Source organism: Miniopterus schreibersii (genome assembly GCF_964146895.1).
Source record: "Miniopterus schreibersii genome assembly, chromosome: 4".
NCBI lineage: Eukaryota > Metazoa > Chordata > Mammalia > Chiroptera > Miniopteridae > Miniopterus > Miniopterus schreibersii.
Window position 1 is genome coordinate 78575441 of NC_138105.1, and position 22028 is coordinate 78597468.

General features: G+C 41.7%; 3 protein-coding genes across 7 annotated transcripts in view; 1 reads left to right on the forward strand and 2 right to left on the reverse strand.

Annotated features, from left to right (window-relative positions):
• The window catches only part of DOCK5 (dedicator of cytokinesis 5), a 161795-nt gene extending 155114 nt beyond the window's left edge, over positions 1 to 6681 (forward strand). The window contains exons 48-52 of the mRNA XM_081135067.1: positions 1170 to 1336; positions 3075 to 3243; positions 3876 to 4014; positions 4967 to 5070; positions 5646 to 6681. Of these exons, the coding sequence (XP_080991193.1) occupies positions 1170 to 1336; positions 3075 to 3243; positions 3876 to 4014; positions 4967 to 5070; positions 5646 to 5750 (684 nt within the window). The 3' untranslated portion in view covers positions 5751 to 6681. The remainder of the gene's footprint in view (positions 1 to 1169; positions 1337 to 3074; positions 3244 to 3875; positions 4015 to 4966; positions 5071 to 5645) is intronic.
• Positions 6682 to 12286: 5605 nt separating this feature from the next.
• On the reverse strand, positions 12287 to 15377 carry GNRH1 (gonadotropin releasing hormone 1; the record flags this gene model as incomplete). The annotated part of the gene is made up of 3 exons (XM_081135482.1): positions 12287 to 12349; positions 13872 to 13967; positions 15225 to 15377. 3 exons carry the CDS (start codon positions 15375 to 15377, stop codon positions 12287 to 12289), a joined length of 312 nt encoding a protein of 103 aa, XP_080991608.1.
• Positions 12316 to 22028, reverse strand: part of KCTD9 (potassium channel tetramerization domain containing 9) — a 29828-nt gene continuing 20115 nt past the window's right edge. For 3 of the 5 annotated variants that reach the window (XM_081136261.1, XM_081136263.1, XM_081136262.1), the window contains exon 12: positions 19863 to 21779. In XM_081136261.1, coding sequence (XP_080992387.1) covers positions 21663 to 21779 — 117 coding nt within the window. In that variant the 3' untranslated portion in view covers positions 19863 to 21662. Of the gene's footprint in view, positions 12350 to 19862; positions 21780 to 22028 lie in introns of those variants that run through there. The other 2 variants (XM_081136260.1, XM_081136259.1) reach the window with 2 other exon arrangements.

Below are 22028 nucleotides of genomic sequence, written 5' to 3' on the forward strand. Positions count from 1 at the left end.
TTCTAACTCGCTCCAGGTGCTACTGATGCTGCTGTTCAGGGCCCACACTTTGAGAACGACTCTGTTAGAAGTTGGGGTGTTCCTAATCCCAGACACTGGTTGTCCCTCTCCTGTCTAGCCCAATTCTTACAGGTGTTTCTAATGCTTTTTATTTTGATGATAAGTTTACACTCTTCACACCTTTGAAGTGAGAAGGAATTGTGAGGGACATTTTACAACGCACGTAGCCAATTTCATAATTTTTTTGACCGTTCTAACACATTTCTCACAGCTACAATTTTCTGTTTTTCCTTCTGAGAAGTGGGGTGGGGGGATGCAACTTCAGCAGTTGATTGTGTGCTTGGTCCCAGCTATATTTATCTGCTCTTAACATGAGTTCACCTGCTCTATTTAACTACTTTATTCTTGAACCCCACATTTTCAGTTTTTCCACTCCTCTCTCCTCTTCCCATTCCTCCATCTCCACTACCTTTCTCTCCAGAGAATCTTTTTTGATCACCTCTCTCCATCATCTAAGTGTTCAATCATGAATTCCTGAAAATTTACCTCCTACCCTACCACCAGTTATGAGTTTTCTTCTAGGAAAATTTGTCCTTTACACAAATACCTAGATGGCAGGCAGAGACTGTGACTTTCATCTCACGAGTTTGGTTTTTATTAGACCCAGGTAACATTAGTGTGTAAATTTGAAATGCTGGTGTGTTTCAGATGATCCCACTGAAGACATTTCTCATGAAAGTAGATCAGTGTTCCCTTACTTCCTGAGATTCTCCAGGGTGGGTGTCAGGTCCACAGTTTCAGTCTAAATCTTTTCTATTTGGCCAATATTCCATTTTTTAAAATGCCCGAAAGAAGCAAAGCTGAAAAAGCAGGGAGAGGATTTTGCTATTTTATTGGTGGCGAACATATTGGTTATTTCTCATGTGGCTGGCAGCAGATCATGGTGAATTTTTCTCTAGTCTTAGAAACAAAGTAGGTTTAACCTAACTTGTATCTGTAAGTAAGAATATAAATATTTCGTTATTTAACGACTGAGGCAGCGCAGCCACCAACCAATCAGAGTGGGGTGCCAGCCAATATAAATGAGCACCTGCCACAAACGGGGGCCCGCCCTCATTCGTGTGGACGGGATTCGGGGCCAGCTAACCGTGAGGGCGCGTGTTCCCCAGCCACCCACCCTGACGGAGAGGAAGCAGAGCCGCACGGGGTCCATGGTCCTGCCCTACATCATGTCATCGACGCTGCGGAGATTGTCCGTCACGTCGGTGACGTCCTCGGTGATTTCCACCTCTTCTAACTCATCTGATAACGCTCCTTCCAGGCCAGGATCTGACGGGTAAGGGTTTGATCTTTAATTGCCAGGAGGGGCCGGATAATTCCTTTCTAACATTTGCCTTTGGTACCAGAGTGAGACTTGGCCAAAGTAGATACATTATCCTCATGAGGGAAATTATACAAAGTTATTAGCCTTTGGGTCATTCTTATTTTCTCCTCCACGAGCAATATCATTGTTTACATAAGGATAACAACAGTTATAAAAATGGGGGGAATATCACCCATAATCCCATCACATCCTGTCACCCACCCAATCACATTCTGATTTATTTTTTTACAGTAATTTATAGTCATTGCTTGTTTTTTTCCACCATTTTATTTCAAAAATAATTTTTAAATTTATACCTATTTTATAAATAGTTAATGTAATCCAAGATAAGTTCCAAAGGTACCAAAAGCTATATCACACATGACACGACTCCCGTCAGTCGCCGACTCTCAGCTTGCCAGTACCCCTCTGCAGAGGCTGGTGATGTCGGCCTCAGGGTCTCGGTGCCCTTCCAGCAGCTCTCCAGAGGTGCGCAAGAAGTGCCTCAGCAGACATTTCCCCCCACACTTTCTTATATGAATGGCAGCATAAATACTCTGTTTACCTTGCTTTTTTCTCTTACTAGGTCTTTAAAATTGTTCCATTTCAGAACACAAAGAGCCTCCACATTTCTTTGAGCATTGCAGATACATGTCACCAGTACCTGTTGGTGGATATGTAATTGATGTGGCAATGAAGAGCCTTAATAATTGATCCAGTAGTCTTGGGTGGTGGTGGTTGTTTTTTCTCTGTGACCAGTTACTGATTTTTTTGTTTGTTTGTTTGATTTGGCTTGGTTGGTTTTAAGAATAATTAGGGTCCTTTTTGAAATTTATTTATATGATTTTTATTAAATTAGTATAGATTTAAGATAAATAATAGTGAGTGGCTCCCTCTTAAATATACTAACAATTGGAATATACCAAAAAATAAAAAATTCAGACATAATATATTTTTTAAAAAAATAATAGAGGATGATTCAGAAAAGGAGAGAATAATTTGAAATAAGAAAAAGAAATTGCATTCTAAAAGCATTTCCCATTGTGGCTCTAGTGGTTCCTTAACAGACTTCTCTGGAACTTTCTCACCCTGTATCCTCACAGAAATAAGCAAGAATATATTTTGTAGAAAGGGCACTGAAAGTATTAAAAGGCTTAAAATGACTTCAGAAGCATATCAACCAAATACACTGAGTAAATTTTGTTTGGATCCTGGTTCAAACAAACCACTTACAAAAACAGTTATGAGACAGTTAAGAAATTTGAACATTGACGGGATATTTGATGAAATTCATTATTCATTTTTTAGGAATGATGGTGGGACTGTTTTTATGTTGTGAAGATAGGTCCTTGTCTTATAGAGATACGCACTGAAATATTTATAGATGAAATGATATGACATCTAGGAATCACTTCCAACTAATCCACTGGGGGGCGAAAATGGAACAGGGTGTATAGAAGAAACAAGGTTGGCCGTAGTGATCATTGTTGATACTGAGTGATGTATGTAGAGAAGTTTATTATATTATCTTCCACTTTTTTATTTGTTTGAAATTTTTCAAAATAAAACGTAAAAAATTCAGATTTCGAACCTGAGAGGGAAGTCAGAGGTCAAGATTAGGCTGAGGAATCATCACCTCTGGTCTTTTTGGAGTAAATTTTGATTGTCAGGTGACCAGTGTTTTGTGATTTGGCCATGTTGTCGGCTTTAGGTCAGTCCTGGAGCCACTTCTGGAGCGCAGGGCCTCGTCAGGTGCCAGAGTAGAAGACGTGCCCCTCAAAGAGGACAGTGAGAACCGGACCAGCAAGTTCAAGAGAAAAGAACGGAGCCTGAGCAAGTCCCAGGTCATTGCAGAGAAAGCGCCAGAGCCTGACCTTACGGTAAAAAAGAAAAAAAAAAATGCACCAGAGGTTTTCCAGTGCCTTCCCGGTAGCCAGGCACATCCCCATTCACTTCAGCTCTGAGTCAGCAGAGAGAAGCCTCGCCCTGGCTCTCTCAGGACCAGCAGCTTCAGTAGCGTCAGATCCAGGCTGTGCTAAGAAAAGCATGTACGGAGAACCTGAGTCTCTAAATCTATGACGGCCCAAGATCTTGTACCCACAGTATAAACATGTGGGTTGACGCTTGGAGCTGTGGCTCCTGCTACCACGTTCATGAGTCAGTCCAAACGTTGACATGTCTCTTCTTTTACTTAAAAAAACAAAAAGTACTTTTCCTTCCTAAGCCAAATCAAGTGGGGCAAGGCCAGCTTTCTCTGAGAATGAGGGTGGCTCATTTCCAACCTAAATGACACAATCCAACTGTGGTCAAAATCAAGTCCACAGCTGGCCAGAAATACGCTATGATTCAGGGGTTGCCTGTGTCTTTGCCAGGGTGCCCGCCGCATGGTAATGTGCTAAGCTTAAAAATGGCTCCTGGAATTATGCCCTCTAACAAGTTTCTGCTCAGCAGAAAAAGCTCAGCCATCCCCACCATGAGAGTGTTTTCCGTTCCCCCCCCCCCCCCATACTAGAGTCCAACCAGGAAAGCACAAAGGCCGAAGAGTCTCCAGTTGTTGGACAGTCGGCTGACACCGTTTCAGGGTTCTTCACCTCCTCCGTCAACACCCTTGAGCCCGCCTCCACTCACTCCTAAAGCTACCAGAACCCTAAGTAAGTTCTCCTGTATATAAATCCGTTACATTCATTTTGCTAGGAATGGAGTATGTTTATGATCTGGGCAATTTTTTACCGAAACAGCCACAAGGTATATGCATATTGTAAAGTTGGTTCAGTTCAGTGGGAGTGGGTGTAATACAGTTAAATTAGTCCTTGCCATACTACAGGGCCCTCAGGTTGCTAGGATGCACTAAATTTTTCTCTATAGTGCTCCAAAGGGTCTCACTTTCTCTTTTCTAATTATGAAAGTATAAATAAGGTAGATCCAGGAAGGGACCAGAGAGGAAGCAAGTACCTTATGAACTACTGAGTAGACAGTCCTGTGCATTATATAGGGAAGGGTCCAAAATAAGGCCAAGAAATAGACCCAGCCCGTAAACTGCTTATGGCCCAGCTTGGGGAATTGGCAGTACGCACTGCCTGGGAAGAATCACAAAGTGCCCTTGGTACAAAGGAAAACGAGGGGTAAGCCATTGTGCCAAACAGGAGACAACAGTCAACCAAAAGTTAGAGGTAAGCAGGTAAGGTTTCCTGGAGGAAGTGGATATCGCACCCTTTAAATGATAAAGACAGTTCGGTTAAACTTAACCAGTATTTATGGACCGTCTGTTATGTGACTTTTTTTAAGCGCTTGGGAAATGTTAGAGATCAGAGTAATACCCTAATTTCTAGAAAATATTTTCATCTTCAGCTTAATAGTAAAAACCCTGAACCAAAAAAAATGGAATTTTTACTTCAGTAGTTCTTGTGACACCTTCTGGTGAATGAAGGGTGCTACATCTGTCACGAGGGGTAAGAAGGCCTTCATTCCATCCACGGACATTGTGGAGTATGACCTTAGCAACTTGATTGGCCGGTTGGCTCAGGTGTTACCATGGCCACCAGAAGTTCCATGAGATTCTTTGATGAATTCTTTCTGCCTTCACCTCCTTTGTATCATTTCCAGGCTCCCCATCTTTGCAGACAGATGCGCTGATGACTGCTACTGTGCCACCTCCTCCACCCCCCAAAAGCAAGCCCTATGAGAGCAGCCAGAGGAACTCCACCGAGGTAGGCGAAGGATGACCGACACTGGGGCCAGAGAGTACCACTCGTGGGAATGCAGCCGTGGCTTTCCCCGGCTTTTGAGTGGGCAGGTTTTCCCATAGGATCTGTCACTCTAATCAGTTCTTGGTTCATTCCTGAAACATCATAGATAGGGCAGCTTTCAGTGGGAAGGAACAGTGTGCAGATAGGCCTTCGCACCTGACCGAAGGCAGAGCTTTTCTCTGTACCTCACCCAGGGTGCAGGTGGGGGAAATAGGCAGAGTTCTTGCTTATATTTGAAGAGTTTACTTCTGAGAGAGTGACAGTCATTCTGGAACGGCCTCTGACAGGCTTCCTTCATTTAACAAATGTTTATTGAGTGCGTACTTTAGGCATGCCAAGTACCCAAGTGTTGGTGTATATCAGACCAACTCCGGGTGTACAAGGGAGGCTACATCAGTCTTAACTTCTCTTTCTACTTGGCAAAGGCTGTGTGGACAAACTCAGATTAGTGAGAAGCTAAAGCAGAGTTGGAAATGTGGCGAAGGCAGAATTGGGAGAAAGATAAGACTCCTTTCTACTCTCGTTTGCTCCCTCAGATTGCTCCCCCACTGCCTGTGCGAAGAGAAGCCAAAGTCCCACCCCCACCGCCTCCCAAAGCTCGGAAACCTGGCATCCTTTCTTCCGAGCCTGGGTCCCAATAAGGATCATGTCCCCTCTGAAACTCAGAGCGCCTTGGACAGCTGATGCCGGAGAACTGGCCTCCAGGAGGCAGTGCTGTCGTGGTGCCAGGCCTTCGCTGACTGCCTTGCCTTTTCCGGGGTGAGGCTCACCGGCTCGGAAGTGGTTCTTTCCTCCCTTCTGTTTGATCGATGCCTGAGGCCGTGTGACATCTTTAATCCACGTGGAATTCCAGACCATGTCATGTGCATTTCTCAAGGGAGAGATCTCCCTCGCCATTATTAAATTTCAGCCTCCGGCACAGAGCCCCTGGGGCCTACGGAAGCCTGGATAAGTTGTTCTGCAGTGCTGGTTGTAGAGCAACCCCAGTAACCCACTCCTGGGACGGGTTTCCTGCTTTGCTTCTGAAAAGTTGTGCCTGAGGCTTAGTTTTCTCACGTTGGACATATGCGATCCCTTATAACATCGGGAGAGACTGATACCAAGTACTTTGGTAGCTGAAATAATCATAACTTTCTAAGGTCTACTGTGTTGTTTTTGAGGAAAAGAACATCTTTTTAATGAAGACTGGCTGCTTTCACGTATGAATGGCTGTCATTGAAAAACCATGGACTCCCGTGAGCCCTGAGCTCCTGTGTCCCCCCACCCGCACCCACTTATGTAACGGGGAAGCTGTCTGTGCCGCTCCTGGGAGCCCCTCACACTCCCCGCTAATGGCCTTCACTGCGCAGCGGTCGCTCCTTCCTACTGTGGACTCCTTTGAGCTTCTCTCTTTTGCACAAACAATTTCTTGTCCTGTTACCTCTTCTGAGCTCAAATCACTGGATATAAGGGATGTAGAAGCTCGGGTTCAACAGTTTCTCTTCCAGCCCCCATTTGGATGGCTCGGCAGCCCCACCTGCAGCCTGATTTTACCCTGGAGAATACAGTGCAATACTGCCTTTTGATTATTTATCCCTCGTGGTTGTGGATTTAATTTGATTACGTGTTTATGGTACTAATGTGATTTAGGTGATCAAATATTGCCTACACACATCAACAGCCACACAGAGTTAAAGATGTTTTGAGCTAGAAGGGCCCTAAAAGCCATACAAACAACCCCCTTATTTTATAGGTAAGGAAACTGAGGTTGAACATGAATAATCCTACTACAGACGCTTACTAATAACCCAGCTTGCTAATTGAGGCCATACCCAGATAACACATATCTAGAAGACAACGCTGACAAACTCTTTAACTCGTACACTTAGTTGGATCAACAATGGAACTGGCCCAGATATTTCCATTCTACTTCAGGGTCTGTGGCCAAGTAGACAACCTGTTGACTATGGATCCCCTCGATTAACACGTGGGGCACTCAACAGAGTCTCTTCTACACATGGCAGAGTCCCCTTTCCTTCAAGAAGTGGAAAGCAGAGGGAGAATTTCACCTCCGAGAGTTTGGGTTTGCTGGCCTGCGTCTGTGTCTGTGCGCTTGTCTGACCAGCCCTCTTTTAGGAGAGACACAGTATTTGCAGCACACGGTCAGGGAAGTGAACCTCTGGGACATGTCCCGCATGCCTCAAGAAATGAGTCCGTGTATTTAAAAGTGGTGGGAAAGGGTTAGTCTTCACTCACCCAGGAGAACCTACAATGTGGTATCATGGAAAGAGCCTGGGTTTTGGAAGCAAACCCATTTGGTGTCAAATCATCTAATTATTTGAAATTTTCCGAGCTTTCATTTCCTCACCTCTCAAAAAGGGGATAATACTTGCTACACAGGTTGTTGGGAGGCTTAAGCGAGATGGAATATATGAAGTAGCAGGGACTCACCAAGTGGTCCTTTCTTTTCTCTGCTCAACCAGAGTGAAGGTCTGAGACTCCAGGAGCATTATTGATATTTTCCTTAAAAATTTTTAAGATAATTTGGAACGTGAGTGCAGGTTAGTTCTGCACATATAGTCCCTCTCATCTTTTGGAGCCTTTTACATAATTATTTATGACTTAGAGACGCAGTGTTAGTAAGAACTAAAGAGGTTTTTAAGTGGAAAGAAGTCAAGAGAAGGACCAGAAAGGCCACGCAGGGCTCACGCAGAGCTGAAGCCACTTCTGAGAAACTGCCCCGCACACTGGCTGGAGGCGATTCGTGCGTTTCACCCACTTTTCAGGCTGCCATTAAAATAAAAAGACGTAAACTAAAGGTCACAAAAGAAAGAAATCCTCCAGCATGTTCCTTCAGAGTGGTGGAAGCGAGTCCTGCAGTCTGGTCTTCGATCGAGCCTGGGGAAACCTGGTGCCCACATGCAATATAACATTTTCCCTTATGATTCCCTTCTCACATTAATGGAAACACTGGTTCTCTCCTGCCTGAACAGAAAGGATTCCAGGTAATGTCATGAATAATAGCTTACAGGGGGCACTGGAAGGTTCATCTCCTTGGGGAGCCATTGGGTAGGTAAGAGTCAGATTTGACAAAAGGTCATGAATAACGTGTGTCCTGAAGTCACAGGAAGGCTGCAAAGAAATGCTTTGATTCTATAGAAAAATCTAGGAGAGATGAGAGGCAGGGATAAAAAGAGAAGGAACTGGTCTTTATGTTCCCCGAGAAGAACTCTGGAGTATTGAAAGACATTGAAATTAGCCCCAAATTGTCACACCTTTGCGAATATTGGTTTATGGGATATTTTTTTAATCTCTTCTTTCTCTGTCTTTGGTGACTTGCTTTGAGATTCCCCCTCCCCCCCCAAGAATTGTTTTATTCAACACATATTAGGCTCTTATTAAATACCAGGCACTGTACTAGACCCTCGGGATATGGCAGTTCAGTGTCTTCAGGGGCAAAGATTGTGGTGTGTTTTGGGATGGGAAGTGAGTGGTAGGAAAGGAAAGTGAATCCTAATTAAGTAAGGCTCCTGGGCCATGCTGGCCTCGCCCTCCACCCTCACAGTTGACTCTAGAATTGCAGTCCCTCTCACCTATCAGGGCGACCCTTCAAGACGCTTGCTGTCACACTGCAAATCCCTAAGAAAACAAGAGCTAAAGCAGGATTTGAGATTATCTACCTTTGTTGGCTCTTTCCAAATGCACGAGTCCTTCCACTCTAGCTACCCCCAGTTCATGGGGTCATTTCTTATTTTAAAATCGAGACATAACTTCCATACAGTTAAGTGCACAGATCTTAGTGTACAGATGGATGACATTTAACAGTGGTGTACACCCACGTCACCACCTCTCGGATCCAGGCATAACCAACTTCAACTTTGTCCCTTCTCTCACTCGGGTGTAATGAAAAGGAAAGAAAAAGCCCACCATCAACACAGAGCAATAGCTTGCTTTTTGGCAAGTCAATATACAGTGAACATGTAGATTTGGCAATTTCTTCATGTAAACCAAAATCAGATATTTTTTTTTTGCAGTTCCATGATTTTTAGAATCCTTTCAGTCCCAGCTTTCTTTTATTCTAAGTGAACAAAAAGAGTCAGAAAGAAACAAAGTTTCTGTAGGCTTTTAGGTCTGTGCACCATGACCAAGTGGGATTTTAAAATTAAGTTGGAAAAGGTAAGTTCCTCTGTGGGTGGGCTGAGAGTGGAACATCACTTTTAATCTACAAAAAGGAAAGTTTTCCTTCCGTGTTGATGATTTCAGACTGATTCTTAATAATCCAGCAAAGCTGCCCTCCTGTCGTCCTGCCCGGACTCCCCCATTGGTCATGTTTTGACTGGTTCATTTCAACTTTGTCAAAAGCGCTGTTGCCATGATTTTGTAAACTTCTAGGGTTTCCAACGTGGACAGTTAGGAAGCTGTGTATGGAAGGAGAAAAATTTTGTTCAGATTTGCTGTTATTTATTTTTTAAATTAAAAATGGAAATGTATTTTAAAGTTCATTGTGTGTTTAGTTTATTTTTACCCATATATTAATGAACTGAAATCATTTCTGAACTCCTTTTTATCAAAGCCTCTTTTATGACACGTCACACCCAGAGTCCCTTCTGGCCTCCTTTTAGTATGAGTCCTATTAATTTAAACTTGTACTGGGGGGGGGGGGGGGGGAGATAACTGTCTTTGCCTAGAAGCAATAAAAACTGCAATTTATTTGGTTCTTTCTCTGCCCTCACCCCTCACCTCTCCATCCATCCCTTTGGCATCTGAGCTGACCAGTTCATTTAATACAATAGGTTCTATTTCTTTATTCATTCACCACAGACAGTTAGGCAGAGGTAAATGGAAATAAAGACGTTAAAAGGAGTGTGTAATAACTTGCATGGAAAGGATGGGGACCGATTCTCAAACTAGGTTGGACAGTAGTATCACCTGGGAAGAGGTGACACACCCCAGACCAATGCAATCAGCATTTCCGAGGGCGGGGGGTGGGACCCGGGCATCAGTGTTTCTTTTAAATCTCCCCATGTTATTCCAATATCTGGGCAAGGTTGAGAACCACTACCTTTGAGGAAGTAACAACTTTAGAAAATTCGTGTCAAAATTGCCCTGCCAAAACTTGTAAGTGCTGCTATCACATGCAGAAATTCTTGGTTTTTCTCTAGCATACTACAACTTATGCTAAAATGGTCTATTTTCAATGCTTTCTTTTTGATACTTTCTCGTTTAAAACCATATATATTTGAGAACTCACCTAATTCTATCATGTTTTATGTTTCCCCACCTTTTATTTTGAAAGGATGCAGCATTTTATTATAAAGCTGCATTGATGAGGTAGAGAGTTCCTCAGATTCAGGAAAATGCTCAAAATTTTCATAAAGGGATCATTTTTACTCTCCTTCCCCTCAGTCACTTGGGCATTTGAGAATCAAATATCCAATATGTTCATGTTGCAAACCATTGGATGCCATCCCAAGCCTCTAACATCAGCATCAGCATATGTCCCATTCAGGGAGGCCCATAGCGGGCTCCAAAGAAATGGGCCCAAAGACAGGCTTTGGTAAAGGAAACCTGAGACCCCAAACAGGATGTACAAAAAAAGTGAGTATGTTGCCTTTTTATAATATGTAAACTAATACAAAGATTGTAAATGATTTTTTTGTGTGAAAAAAGAAGTAATTACTGAATGATTGACAGCTAGGAGCCTCTCATCCTGCCTGGTGTGTATTGATTGATAAAATTATGCAGTTTTACCTTTTGTTCTGTAAAGTAGGTTTTAGACCACGTGACTGCCTAATTTTATTAAAGTGGGAATGAAGAGTTTCTTTGATTCAGTTTTAGAGATTCCCCAAATGGTGATATTTGGGAAATCTAGCATTGTACAGTAATAAATATTTGTACTAAAAAGGGAGGGTTTTCTCCCCCGTAGAATATTTCTGACCTCTATTCAAATTCCTTAAAACAGGGCCTTCTTGCCCTTTTTAGAGGTATAGGGTCAGGGAGGGGAGGAAGAAGGTTTCATCTCTTTGATTAAACAGGATAAAAGGTCTTTGCCATGTGACCACAGGCACAGTTTGTTGCTGTGACACCAAACGCGTTACCTGAAATTGGAGCTCTCCAAGTGGTCTCAGAGGCTCCTGGAAGTTATAGGGATAAATGAGAATGTTAGTGTTACGGTGTCTGGGACCTCATGGAGAAATGGTCACCAGTAAAACGAAGTTGACACAGGAGCCTCAGTATCCTGTCTTCAGCTCCAGTTAACAAAATAACTGAGCTTCCAGGTCCAAGTCCACTGGCTGCTCATCACAGGGCAACAGAATCACTGACACGGAACCTGACACAGCTGAGTGGGCCTGTCTCAAACTGCTGGAGCCCCAGTTTCTTCATTTCAAAGGGAAGACAATAATACCAACCTTCCTTGGTCATTATGAAGCGTAATGAAAATACGCATGTATCTAGCACAAAATCTGACACTCTGTAGAGAATGAATGGTGGCAAATGCTATTTGACCAAGGGATACGGGAACACCTGTCTACACTCCATAGTGTTTCTCAAGAGAAGTAACAAAAAGATCAGGCAGGTGAAAACTATTATTTTTAGGTCTTGGTCCCCAAACTCAAAGTATACCACTTGCTCTAGTGAACTTGGAGAGACCGCATGGGTCCAGAAGAAGCAATGGACTAGGAGCCCAGTGAGGCCTTCCCCATAGGCCTCCCTCAGGTTCCAGTTTACTTTCAAAAGGATTAGACACAATCTGGGGAGGAAGCCTTGGCCATGGCCCCATCTAACTTCTGTAGAGTATGGTCAAAAATAAAACTACAATCCCATAGAACACTGTAGCTGAATCAACTCTTTTGGCCCAGACCAAATGTGACTGACTATTGCCCTTGTGGGTACAGGGTGGTGGTGGAGGAGACCATGAGATTCCTGGCCAACAATAGTGGTGACTTTGTGTTATCTCTCCTCTCATCTGTCCCTGTAACACATTTGGAGGACTCCCCATTGTGGGCTTACAATGTCCCTCCCCCACCAGAGGTTTGAGTTAGAGAAAGACTTAGTTAATTAACATTGATGCCACTTTATTGACACTACTTCATTATGAAATACGTGCAACTTGCTCGTAAGAATTTCTGAAATTCACACAATTTACAGATATTAAATGGGTCACAAATTTCAAAGTCAGAATGATACTTAGGTGTTGTCACTCCTTCTGGACCAGTGGATTGAAATTCTTCTGCCCAGTTTCCTCTTCAATCAGACTCTCCTGAAAAATATGTAACAGATATATATCAAGGTTGATTTTACTGGCTGAATTTTTTTTTTTTTTTTAGTGTTTTTTGTTTTGTTTTGAAATCCTCACCCAAGGATTTTTCCCGATATTTTTTCCATTGCTTTTTAGATCGAGTGGGCTAAGAGAGAAACGTCAATGTGAGCAAGACACATCAGGATCCTACAACTGAGGTTGTGCCCTTGACCGGAATCGAACCCCAGACCCTTCAATCCACGGACCAACGCTGTAACCACTGAGGCAAACCAGTTAGGGCTTTATTATGTTTTTGATACACTATTTCTAAAATATTGATATAGAAATAAAAGATTCACTTGTTTTATGCACTAGAAAATGCTAAAGAGGGATACAGTCGTGTCTTTGAAAGTTGTTTATAATAAAATCTACATGAACCATTTAAGGACGGGGCGTGAGGAAGAGAGCAGCAGAAAGGCCGACCCGTCAGTGTGTGTCAGCCTCGCCGCTGCTTCCATTCCTTCTCTCGAATGTCATGTTCGGGAGGTTTTAGTGCTTGCTGTATTTTTATCATGCGGTGAGCAGGGTTAGAAAAAGAGAGGAAGTAAAGAGGCCTGTCTGCTTTTTTCTTTTTCCTGTGGGTGTGGAAGTTCAATTCAACGGAGAAACAAAAACTATAGCTAAATGTCACATGTGATTTGTTCAGGCGTTCCCTGCTCCTGGGCGTAATGTCGTTAACTGGCGGACCATGGTGCTCAGAGAACACCAACACGGACTTCAAGAGTCAATTTCTATATTCAATTCTCTATACTTTTTTGAAAATCTAAAGCCTACATTGGGTTACTATAGTTCCATTCTCTCTTTTTTTTTAACCCTCACCTGTGGATATCCTTATTGATGAGAGAGAGAGAGAGAGAGAGAGAGAGAGAGAGAAACATAGATGTGAGAGAGATCAATTGGTTGCCCTCTGTACGTGCCCAGACCAGGGATCGAACCCACAACCCAGGTATGTGCCCTGACCAGGAACTGAACCGGCGGCCTCCTGGCGCATGGGACAACGCTTAGCCAACTGGGACACAGCGTCGGGGCTACAGCACCATTTTGAATTTCTGCATTTCCGAGGGAAAACAATGCCAAACCAAGAACAACTGAAACATCGGTGGAGAGGTGTGAGTACCTAGAGAAGATGCCTGGGGTGTGCATTTGAAGAATATATGGACACACTGAAGAACTGACATGGAGCGAGCAGTGGGGAGAAATTTGTTTTGTCATCCCAAAGGCCAAAGCCAGCCTTAGCAGATAAAGGTCACAGGGTGATTTCAGTTCATGAAAGGAAAAAAAAGGCTCCAACCATTGTGCTGTCTAACCGCTGGAAGGGGTGGCCCTGAGACAGCGAGGGCCCTGCCACGGGAGGAGGTCAGGCGCTCGGGAAGGGAGGCCTCGCAGCCGCCCAAAGGTGGTTGCCCTAAGTGGACAACCTACAGGGTGGTCCCCAAGGCCTGTTCCATCTCTGGGGCCCCGGGCTCTTGTCGTGGACACTCACCAGCGCTCCTTCCAGCTCCCCGAGGGCAGAACGTGGCTTGTGGAGGATGCATTTGAAGCGCTGAGGTTCTGCTAGTTGATCCACCGCTTTGGCTCTCTGAAGACAAATAATGAGATTTTTGGAGATGGAGATAAAGAAATGAAATGGTATCTTCCCTCTCCACTAAAAACTGCAAAATCAAGGTGGATGCAGGACTGGGGAGGTCGTAGGATTGGGATGGGGACTTGAACATCCATCCGCCTGTGGGTGGAGGTGATGGTGATGGCAAGGAGAGAGAATATTTTCGTTCTAGAGATGACATGGGAAGACAGTATACAAAATATACAAGAACTTATAGTTATGAACAGGGTTGGTTTTATTTTCTAGTTTTTACTAGTATGTCATAGTTAAGTGAGAGTTGCTTCGCATACAATCTGTGTAAAGGAGACCTCAAATTCTGGGGCTTCTATATTTTGTGCTAACTTATTTTTATTATTTCTCAAAAAAAAGAGATTTCTTTCCAATGATTGTACATTTTTCTAGCTAAGTTTCCCATTCTCAGGCTTATATTAAGTGTCCGAGCCCCGAATCACTCATAGCCTAGTTTGTTTCCCATTAATTAAAAACAAACAAAAAAAAATAACAAGAACTGTTTTTTATTAATCCACTGACATTTTTTGGATTAACCAGCTAACATATATGGCCTCTCTCATGTAATCCTCACACGACCCCGAAGAAGTCGCAGTTTATAGATGAGAAAAACCAGACCAACCAAGTACTCTGTTAGTGCTAGCATGAGTACTGAAATCTAATTTATATGAAATTCAATCCAGCATATTTTCCAGTATATATTTTGTCTCGTTGAGCTTGCTAACTCCTCTGCTCTAGCAGCCTCTGACTTCTATTTTTAAATACCCATATCAGTAAAAAGAAATGATAGAGCATGAGGATATGTATTTATAAGTTATAAAAATGTGCCGCTGACCTAAATCATAGGTATTTTTAAAAGATGAAATAAGAAAGAAAAAGTTCTAAGATACTCTTTCCAAATCTCAAAGAATCATCTTGCCCTAGAGACCTTGGCTCCATCGTTTCTAATTCCTTTGGCAATTCTGTGGGCCCTGGGTACCACACACTGTGCACTTATTGCTGCCTTCTCTGAAGCTGTTCCTTTTCTGTGTCTTACTAGTCTCATCTGAACTGGAAGCAGGAGCGGGGCTTGACTTTGAAAGCATCTTGTCACCCCTGGGATACTAGGATGGAGTCTAGAGCAGCACTATTGGGCCACACACAGAATGTCTGTATAGTTACTGACTATATTTGGTTATTGAGCCAAATAAGCCAGGTCTCATTTTGAAGGTGAGAGAGACTTACCTCTTGGAAAGAATCAATCAAATTTTCTGCATTTCTTTTTCCCCCAGGGCGCAACCCATAGGACCAGTGCTGGCCGGAGCAGCCCACCACACACCAAGTCAACAGAATAAGTCCAGCAAGAAGTTTTGGAATTGGCTCCATTCTAAGGAACATCAATGAAACAATGAAAATAGACCCAGCCTGGGATGAGCAAAAGGTAAAGAGCTCTTTGGTGAAAAGCCTAATACTTGTGTCACTGACGCTATGGAAGAAGGGGGTAGGAGCCATCTACAATTTTCACGCACAGACATGGAAACACACATACCCGCGTGCTTGTCTTGAGTTTCCTAGCCACTGGGGACAAAATCAGTTCTTTAAACTAGTCTGTTTTTATTTTCATTATTTATTATCCAAATTCATGATTCATCTCTTATGAAGTTCACCTTTTTGTCTTAACCTTTTGCCCTGTGTATCGGTTTTCAATTGTATCATTCCTGAGGGGAAAGGGAATTGGGCCATCTGCTCTGATAAGTGGGTCCTACTAAAAATTTCTGGCTAAAAGAACGTTTTTTGACATCAAATGGCTATACTAGGTACTAATTACATTCTGCTGACTATCTGTCTCTAGTCTTCCTTGCATTGGTGCTGGCTGGACCATCTGTGAGAAAGAGGGAGGACTCACTCAGCACTTTTCAAAGCCCTGAGTTCCACACCAGATGCCTCCCTGGCCAAGGTGGTCTCAAATTATCTAATGATATATGGAGTTTTCACAGAGAGTCTTCAGATTAATTTTCAGTTGATGGGAAGAGGCTTAAAGATAAAATAAAATATTGGTCAATGAGCTGTTGCAATTCCCCAAAGGCTAGCTCTCTGTGGCCTGGGGTGATAATGACCATGAAGGTCAATGTTTCTTTAGACATTGTCACACTTGGACTTAGCCTATAACTTAGGGTGTCAAAGCCCTATAGACAGACAATAAATAGCATGCAGTCTTTAAAAAGTGCTAGAAATACAAAGCATTTTACCTGAGAGCAAAGAGCCAAAGAACGCGAGCTTCCTTTGGAGTGTGTTGAATACTATGCCTTTCATTTTCCTAAGCTTCCTTTTTATATGAAACTTGTCCAGGATACTGAAATCTTCCCCGCTGGTAAATTGTACTGCACGTGGACTATTTTTTAAGAGTATTTTTTTAATCCTCACATAAAGCCCTCTAATGGTGTATGTAATTGGAACACCCACTGGTATATCTGTTAGATTTACTTAAATCTTGGCCATTAAAACCTCAGCTAAGCCTTTTATAGCTGAGGCCACAATTCAAAGAGATTAAAATCTAGCGAGGATGGCTTCCCTTGAAGAAACTGACAGACCTATCAAGAGTTCAAGGAAAATGGCTGTCTTGGATTAAGTGATGTCAAATGCATACATAACCACCTTCACAAAGGAGGCCATGTAATAATTATAGAAAGAAGCTGATGTGAGGATGCCTGGGAGCTGGTCTCAGCGCTTAGATTCCTCATCTGTAAAGGAACTGATTCATAAATAACAATAAGTGATTATAGGCACTACACCAAGCCCATATAAAACCTGACAGTATGAGTGTGAAAGTCCCCCAGTCTCCTACCCACCAGGCTCCCACCTTATCTTGAAAGCCTTCTATGGCATCAAAAAGGTAAGCTGAGACATTGTAGTTAGAATATACTCATCGCAGGACCATCTGGAGTAGACTTAGGTCAATAATTCGACTCATTCCAGTAGCTTATGATCCAATTAAAATATGCAAGTCACTGTGCTAAAGGCATCGGGAGCACAAAGGTGAGAAATAATGGTTTCCTGGTATGTCAGTAAGACCAACCTCACTCATTATCAACCGTCCTGCAAAGTGGATATCATTAACCAAATTTTATAGATGTTTCAACCCAGCAGTGAGCCCTTGGATATGTTTTTTATACAGTACAGTTATTTAAATGAGAGCGAACCATTCATCTTTATTACATTTATTTGAATACATAATTGTCTTTCTCTAATTCACCACTGGGCTGTAACTCATGATAGATAGTCAAGGACCCCATCTTACTTAAACTTCTGTTAATAAGTTTGTAGCTAGCATTCAATAAGTATATCTTTGAATAAATGAAAGTAAGGATTTTTTAACCGGATTAAGCCCAGTGTTTCCTCTACTACTGCAACAAAGATGTTTAGTCTGACATAGAATTAAATTTTCATGTACAGTTGGCTGTAAGGACTGTTATATTAGATACATAGTAAAATGGTTAAAAATAACTGGATAGTATTTTGTCATTATAGAGCCAGGATTGGCAGCTTCTCCTTGGGTAGGATACTAAATCAATCAGTCATTGCCCGGTGTCCTCGGGAACAATTACATTTGCAAGGATTTCAGAGTAAAGAGCGATGGTGTCCTGCCCAAATAAACCCCCTTGCTGTGCTCATCCCTCTCTCTGGAGGCTGTCACATCCCCAGGGCAAGTTAGCGAAGGGGATAAACTTTATAATTACAAATGGAAATTTTAAAAGACATGATTAAATTGTTTTAATTATTTTTTATACACTTTGAATAATTTAAGGGCCATTCTGACATGAAAGAGTGGAATCTCATCTCACTATAATAGAAGGGTAATGAGAGGCTGTTTTTCAACAGAAGTTCATTATGTTTGCACAGTGTTTGTTTAAATTGTCCAATTGATTTCCTGTTTGCTGGAAGAGATTCGCTCCTAACAGTGTTGCATAAGCAGATGCGGTCTTTGGTTAGGACGAATGGAATGACCCTTATTACCAGGTTCATCCCTTACCTCCGGGTTTCTCATTATTTCTATCAGTTGGTGTTCAAGTTTTGAATAATGCTTTGGAGTTTTTAGATGAATACAGCCACGTGCCCGTGAATTCATCCAGTCTGCTCTCTGCCCTCTAAGTCGGCATTTGTATTGTTGTAGGTCACAGATATCAAGGGCAAAGGCCCAATTTGTTTAATTTTCTACAGCATCAACTAGGGTATCAAATATGCAGTTAACAAAAGTTTGATGTTTAGGAACAAACTCTGAACCTTTCCATAGTTCCAAGGACAGAGCAATTTACCATGAAGCTGAGTATAGTAAACTGGGTTAAAATAATTGGATTTTATAGTTACCAATTTTTTTCTAAATTTAGAGATTTCCTAAATGTTAAAGTATGGCTTTAGAGGGAAAATGGCTTCATTACCTGAATGAAAAGAAACACCTTAACATTATTAAAATGCAACAATAATGATTTAGTAATCTTGCTGAGTGACAGATGCATGTTAGCCCTAATGCGAAATCTCAGCAGGAAGAACTCCCGACCGCCTGCTGACATGTCTAAGGTTGGGGAAGGATTTCAGAAAATTAATCCTTGAATAAGGTGCTCTGTACAGGAAATAAAGTAACCGCTCTCCTTTGCAGAGATGTACCTTTTAATTTTAAAAATAATGCTTCCTTGGAGATTTAATACCATTCTAGGGCTTTTCATATATTAAAGATGGTTTAGCTCTGGCCGGTGGCTCAGTTGGTTGGAGCGAAGTCCTGTGCACCAAAAGGTGGAGGGTTCAATTCCTGGTCAGGGCTCATACCTAGGTTGCAGGTTCGATCCCCGGTTGGGATAAGTACAGGAGACAACCGATAGATGTTTCTCACATCCATGTTTCTCTTCCTCTCTCTCTAAAATCAGTAAGCATATCCTCGGGTGGATTAAAAAAATACATGACTTAAAGTTGACCTGAGGGTAGATATACAGTATAAACAACCAATTCATAAAATGAACTGGAGAAAGCACTGATTTATGACGGTAATATGACGGTAACCTTTGTAAGAAAAGGAATTGACATTATTTCCTAAAATTTCTTTGAAACTAGTTGAAAAAACTAGACTAGGCTATATTACAGCACAACATAAAATATTGCTCTGAACAGTTACACAGCAGAGTACTAAATTTTATCAATGTATATAATCTAGCTAATTTAGGTTTAAAACATTATCTGTCCCTCCTTCCCAACAACTGTATTTTTGCCTGTGTACAGACATGTTTTATCACTAGGGCTAATGGAAGTTTTACTATTTTGAAACATTTCTCCCTCCTTAAAATTCTCTCTCTAGTTATCAGGCAAGAATGTTTGAGGTTGAGGGGGGGCAGTGTATTTAAACAACCTAATAAAGCTAACTGGTAATGTTCATGAACTAAAGAGGGACATAAATTAAATGAATTTTGGAAGGCAGTCTTTTTTTTTTTGAAATTTCTTCATGTTGTGAGCATGGTGGATTTTAACGGGATCATCAAATAATACTTAAACAAATACATTTTCTTTGAAAGGGCCACTAAAGTAAATTAATGAGATACCTGGAGGGGTAGCTCGGTTGGTTAGAGCATCGTCCCAATACCCCAAGATTGTGGGTTTGATCCTGGGTCAGGGCACATACAAGAATCAACCAATGAATGCATAAATAAGTGGAACGACCAATCAATGTTTCTCTCTCAAATCAGTTTTTAAAAATTAAATTAAAAAAATGAATCCATCATAAATGTTATGCTATATTTCTTTTTCTACCCAGATCCTCAGGGCTAGTCATCAATATATATTGAAGAAATGTAAGCAAAATAGAGAAAGTGCTACTTTTCAAAAGCAAGACAAGAAACTCCTTTCCAACATTTCACATTGTTTATTAATGCAGGATACATTAGACCCGAACTCTGCAGGTTCTAGGAATATCATGTTTCATCTTTCAGATTCTTCTGCACTCTTAGGCTATGTCTACAGAGGTACCCTTAAGTGGATGAAGAACAGTCTATAATTATTGAAAATATAGTACAGAGTGAAATGATTTAAATATAATTTAGGCACATATTGATTATGAAAATAGATCTCTCTCAATACAATATTTTCCTTTCTTGGTAAAAATAATAAAGCAAAGAAAATAATTCATTTCTGAAGTTGCTTTCCTTTACCTGTAAAGGTCTGGTCTCCTCCCACTGTGCATATATACCCTTTACTGGGAGGAAAGCTTTGCATATGTTTATATAGAAGAATAAGCTATGTAAATATTCAAGACATGTCATCTGCCCAAAGGAGACCAAGTGGTTTCTAATGATTCACTGCCCAACCTGATGGGTCTGGAGAATTCAGAATCCATTTGGACACAGCTTATACCCTGCTCCTGGGCAGACGTAAGGACACCGCTTACTGGCAGGAAGTACAGGCCCTACCTCTGCTGCTGCAGAGAGATAATGACTCCAGAAAATCAGACTAAAACTTATTAAAACAAAACCAAACCAGAAAATAGAAGTTAAAGAACCACAGGTGCTGGGCAACTGGTATTACATTTTGGACCAGCCAAATGCTTTTATTTTTATTTACGTTTTTTTGGTGGCTATAATCGAATAGTCAGTTTTAAACCCCTCATTCCCCACTGTAGGGTTTCAGCTGCAGTTACACTGTGCTGCCTTCTAGAGGAGGACTTGGCCATATCCATCCATATTTTGTAGCCTGGATTGTAGTGGACTGAGACTTAGTATCGGTTTCTAAGCTGGCCCTGTTTAAACTGTTTGGCCACTGAATTAAACAGTAACACACCTTGGTTTTTTGGTTTTGAAGTATCTTCCTATGCTTGTTTGGACTGTCCAGGAGGAAACTAGTGTGGTAGTGTAAATACATACAATGGCCTGGTCTGGCGCTGAGTGGAACCTGCTGAGAATGAAATCTGGAAGAAGGCTCCTTCAAAAGTTGTTGCTCTAGGTGGATTCTTCCTCCATCTACAGAGCTCCACTGTAACTTCAGCTGACAGTGATGTCTTTCCTTCAGCTTTGTCTCCACCAGTAAGAATGGAGGATTTCTTTAACTCAGCTACTATTTTGTTCTAAAAAAATAAACATTATAAAAATGATCCTGAAAAGAGCCTTGGGGAGTCTGACCTCACCACATTCACACAGTGTGATAGGTAAAGTAGGGAGGCATCACTAAAGCTTTTTATAAACCTGAACAACCTCTTGACATTTTTAAAAAAGTTTTAACAATTTAAATATCCATATGCATCTAGAGACTCAATAAATACAATTGCCTATGTTGTGCTTCTCATAAATTAAAATCCTCAAATGCATATTAAACCAAGATGATATTTCCACATCATGCCTATTTAAAAGCAAATGTAATAGATACTATTCCTGGTCATAAAGCCAGGCATACCCCCTACTCCACTCAAAAGGCAGCAGTCTAACCTAGCTTCCCTACCTCTAGTAAATGAGTGCTTCTTGGTTAAAACCAGAATGTGGGAAAAAGTCACTTTTTTCCCTTATGCACCACTGAGAACAAGCATGATCCTCTAAATGTTTGTTTAAATTTCCTTACAGTGTTATTTCTTCTAGACATCTGAGTGAGTGGAGACATAAAAGTGATAAGGAAAACATTTTTCATCTTGAGCGTCTTCCTCGGGCCCTAAAAGTCTCATCTGACACTTTGTGACATATGTAGTGGTGTCAGCATTTCTTCAAATATAGCTCCCTTCACGTTGGAACCTCTCAGGTTGGCTTCTTGAAGGTCACACCCAGAAAGGTCACAGTTCTGCAAGACAAATCAATAACCGTGTAACTAATATAGAGATTTAAGGTTTTATCTGTTCCTTCTGAAAAATGATTCCTGGCCATGTTAGGAAAATGCTGCTATATCATAAAATTCAGTTATTTCTGGAAAACATCTGTTTTAGAAGAAAGTCAGATTTTCTGCTATTTCTATTTATTCTGTCTAGTTCATGCTCTGGCTGACCACTACAAACACACACACACACACACACACACACACATGCACGTGCAC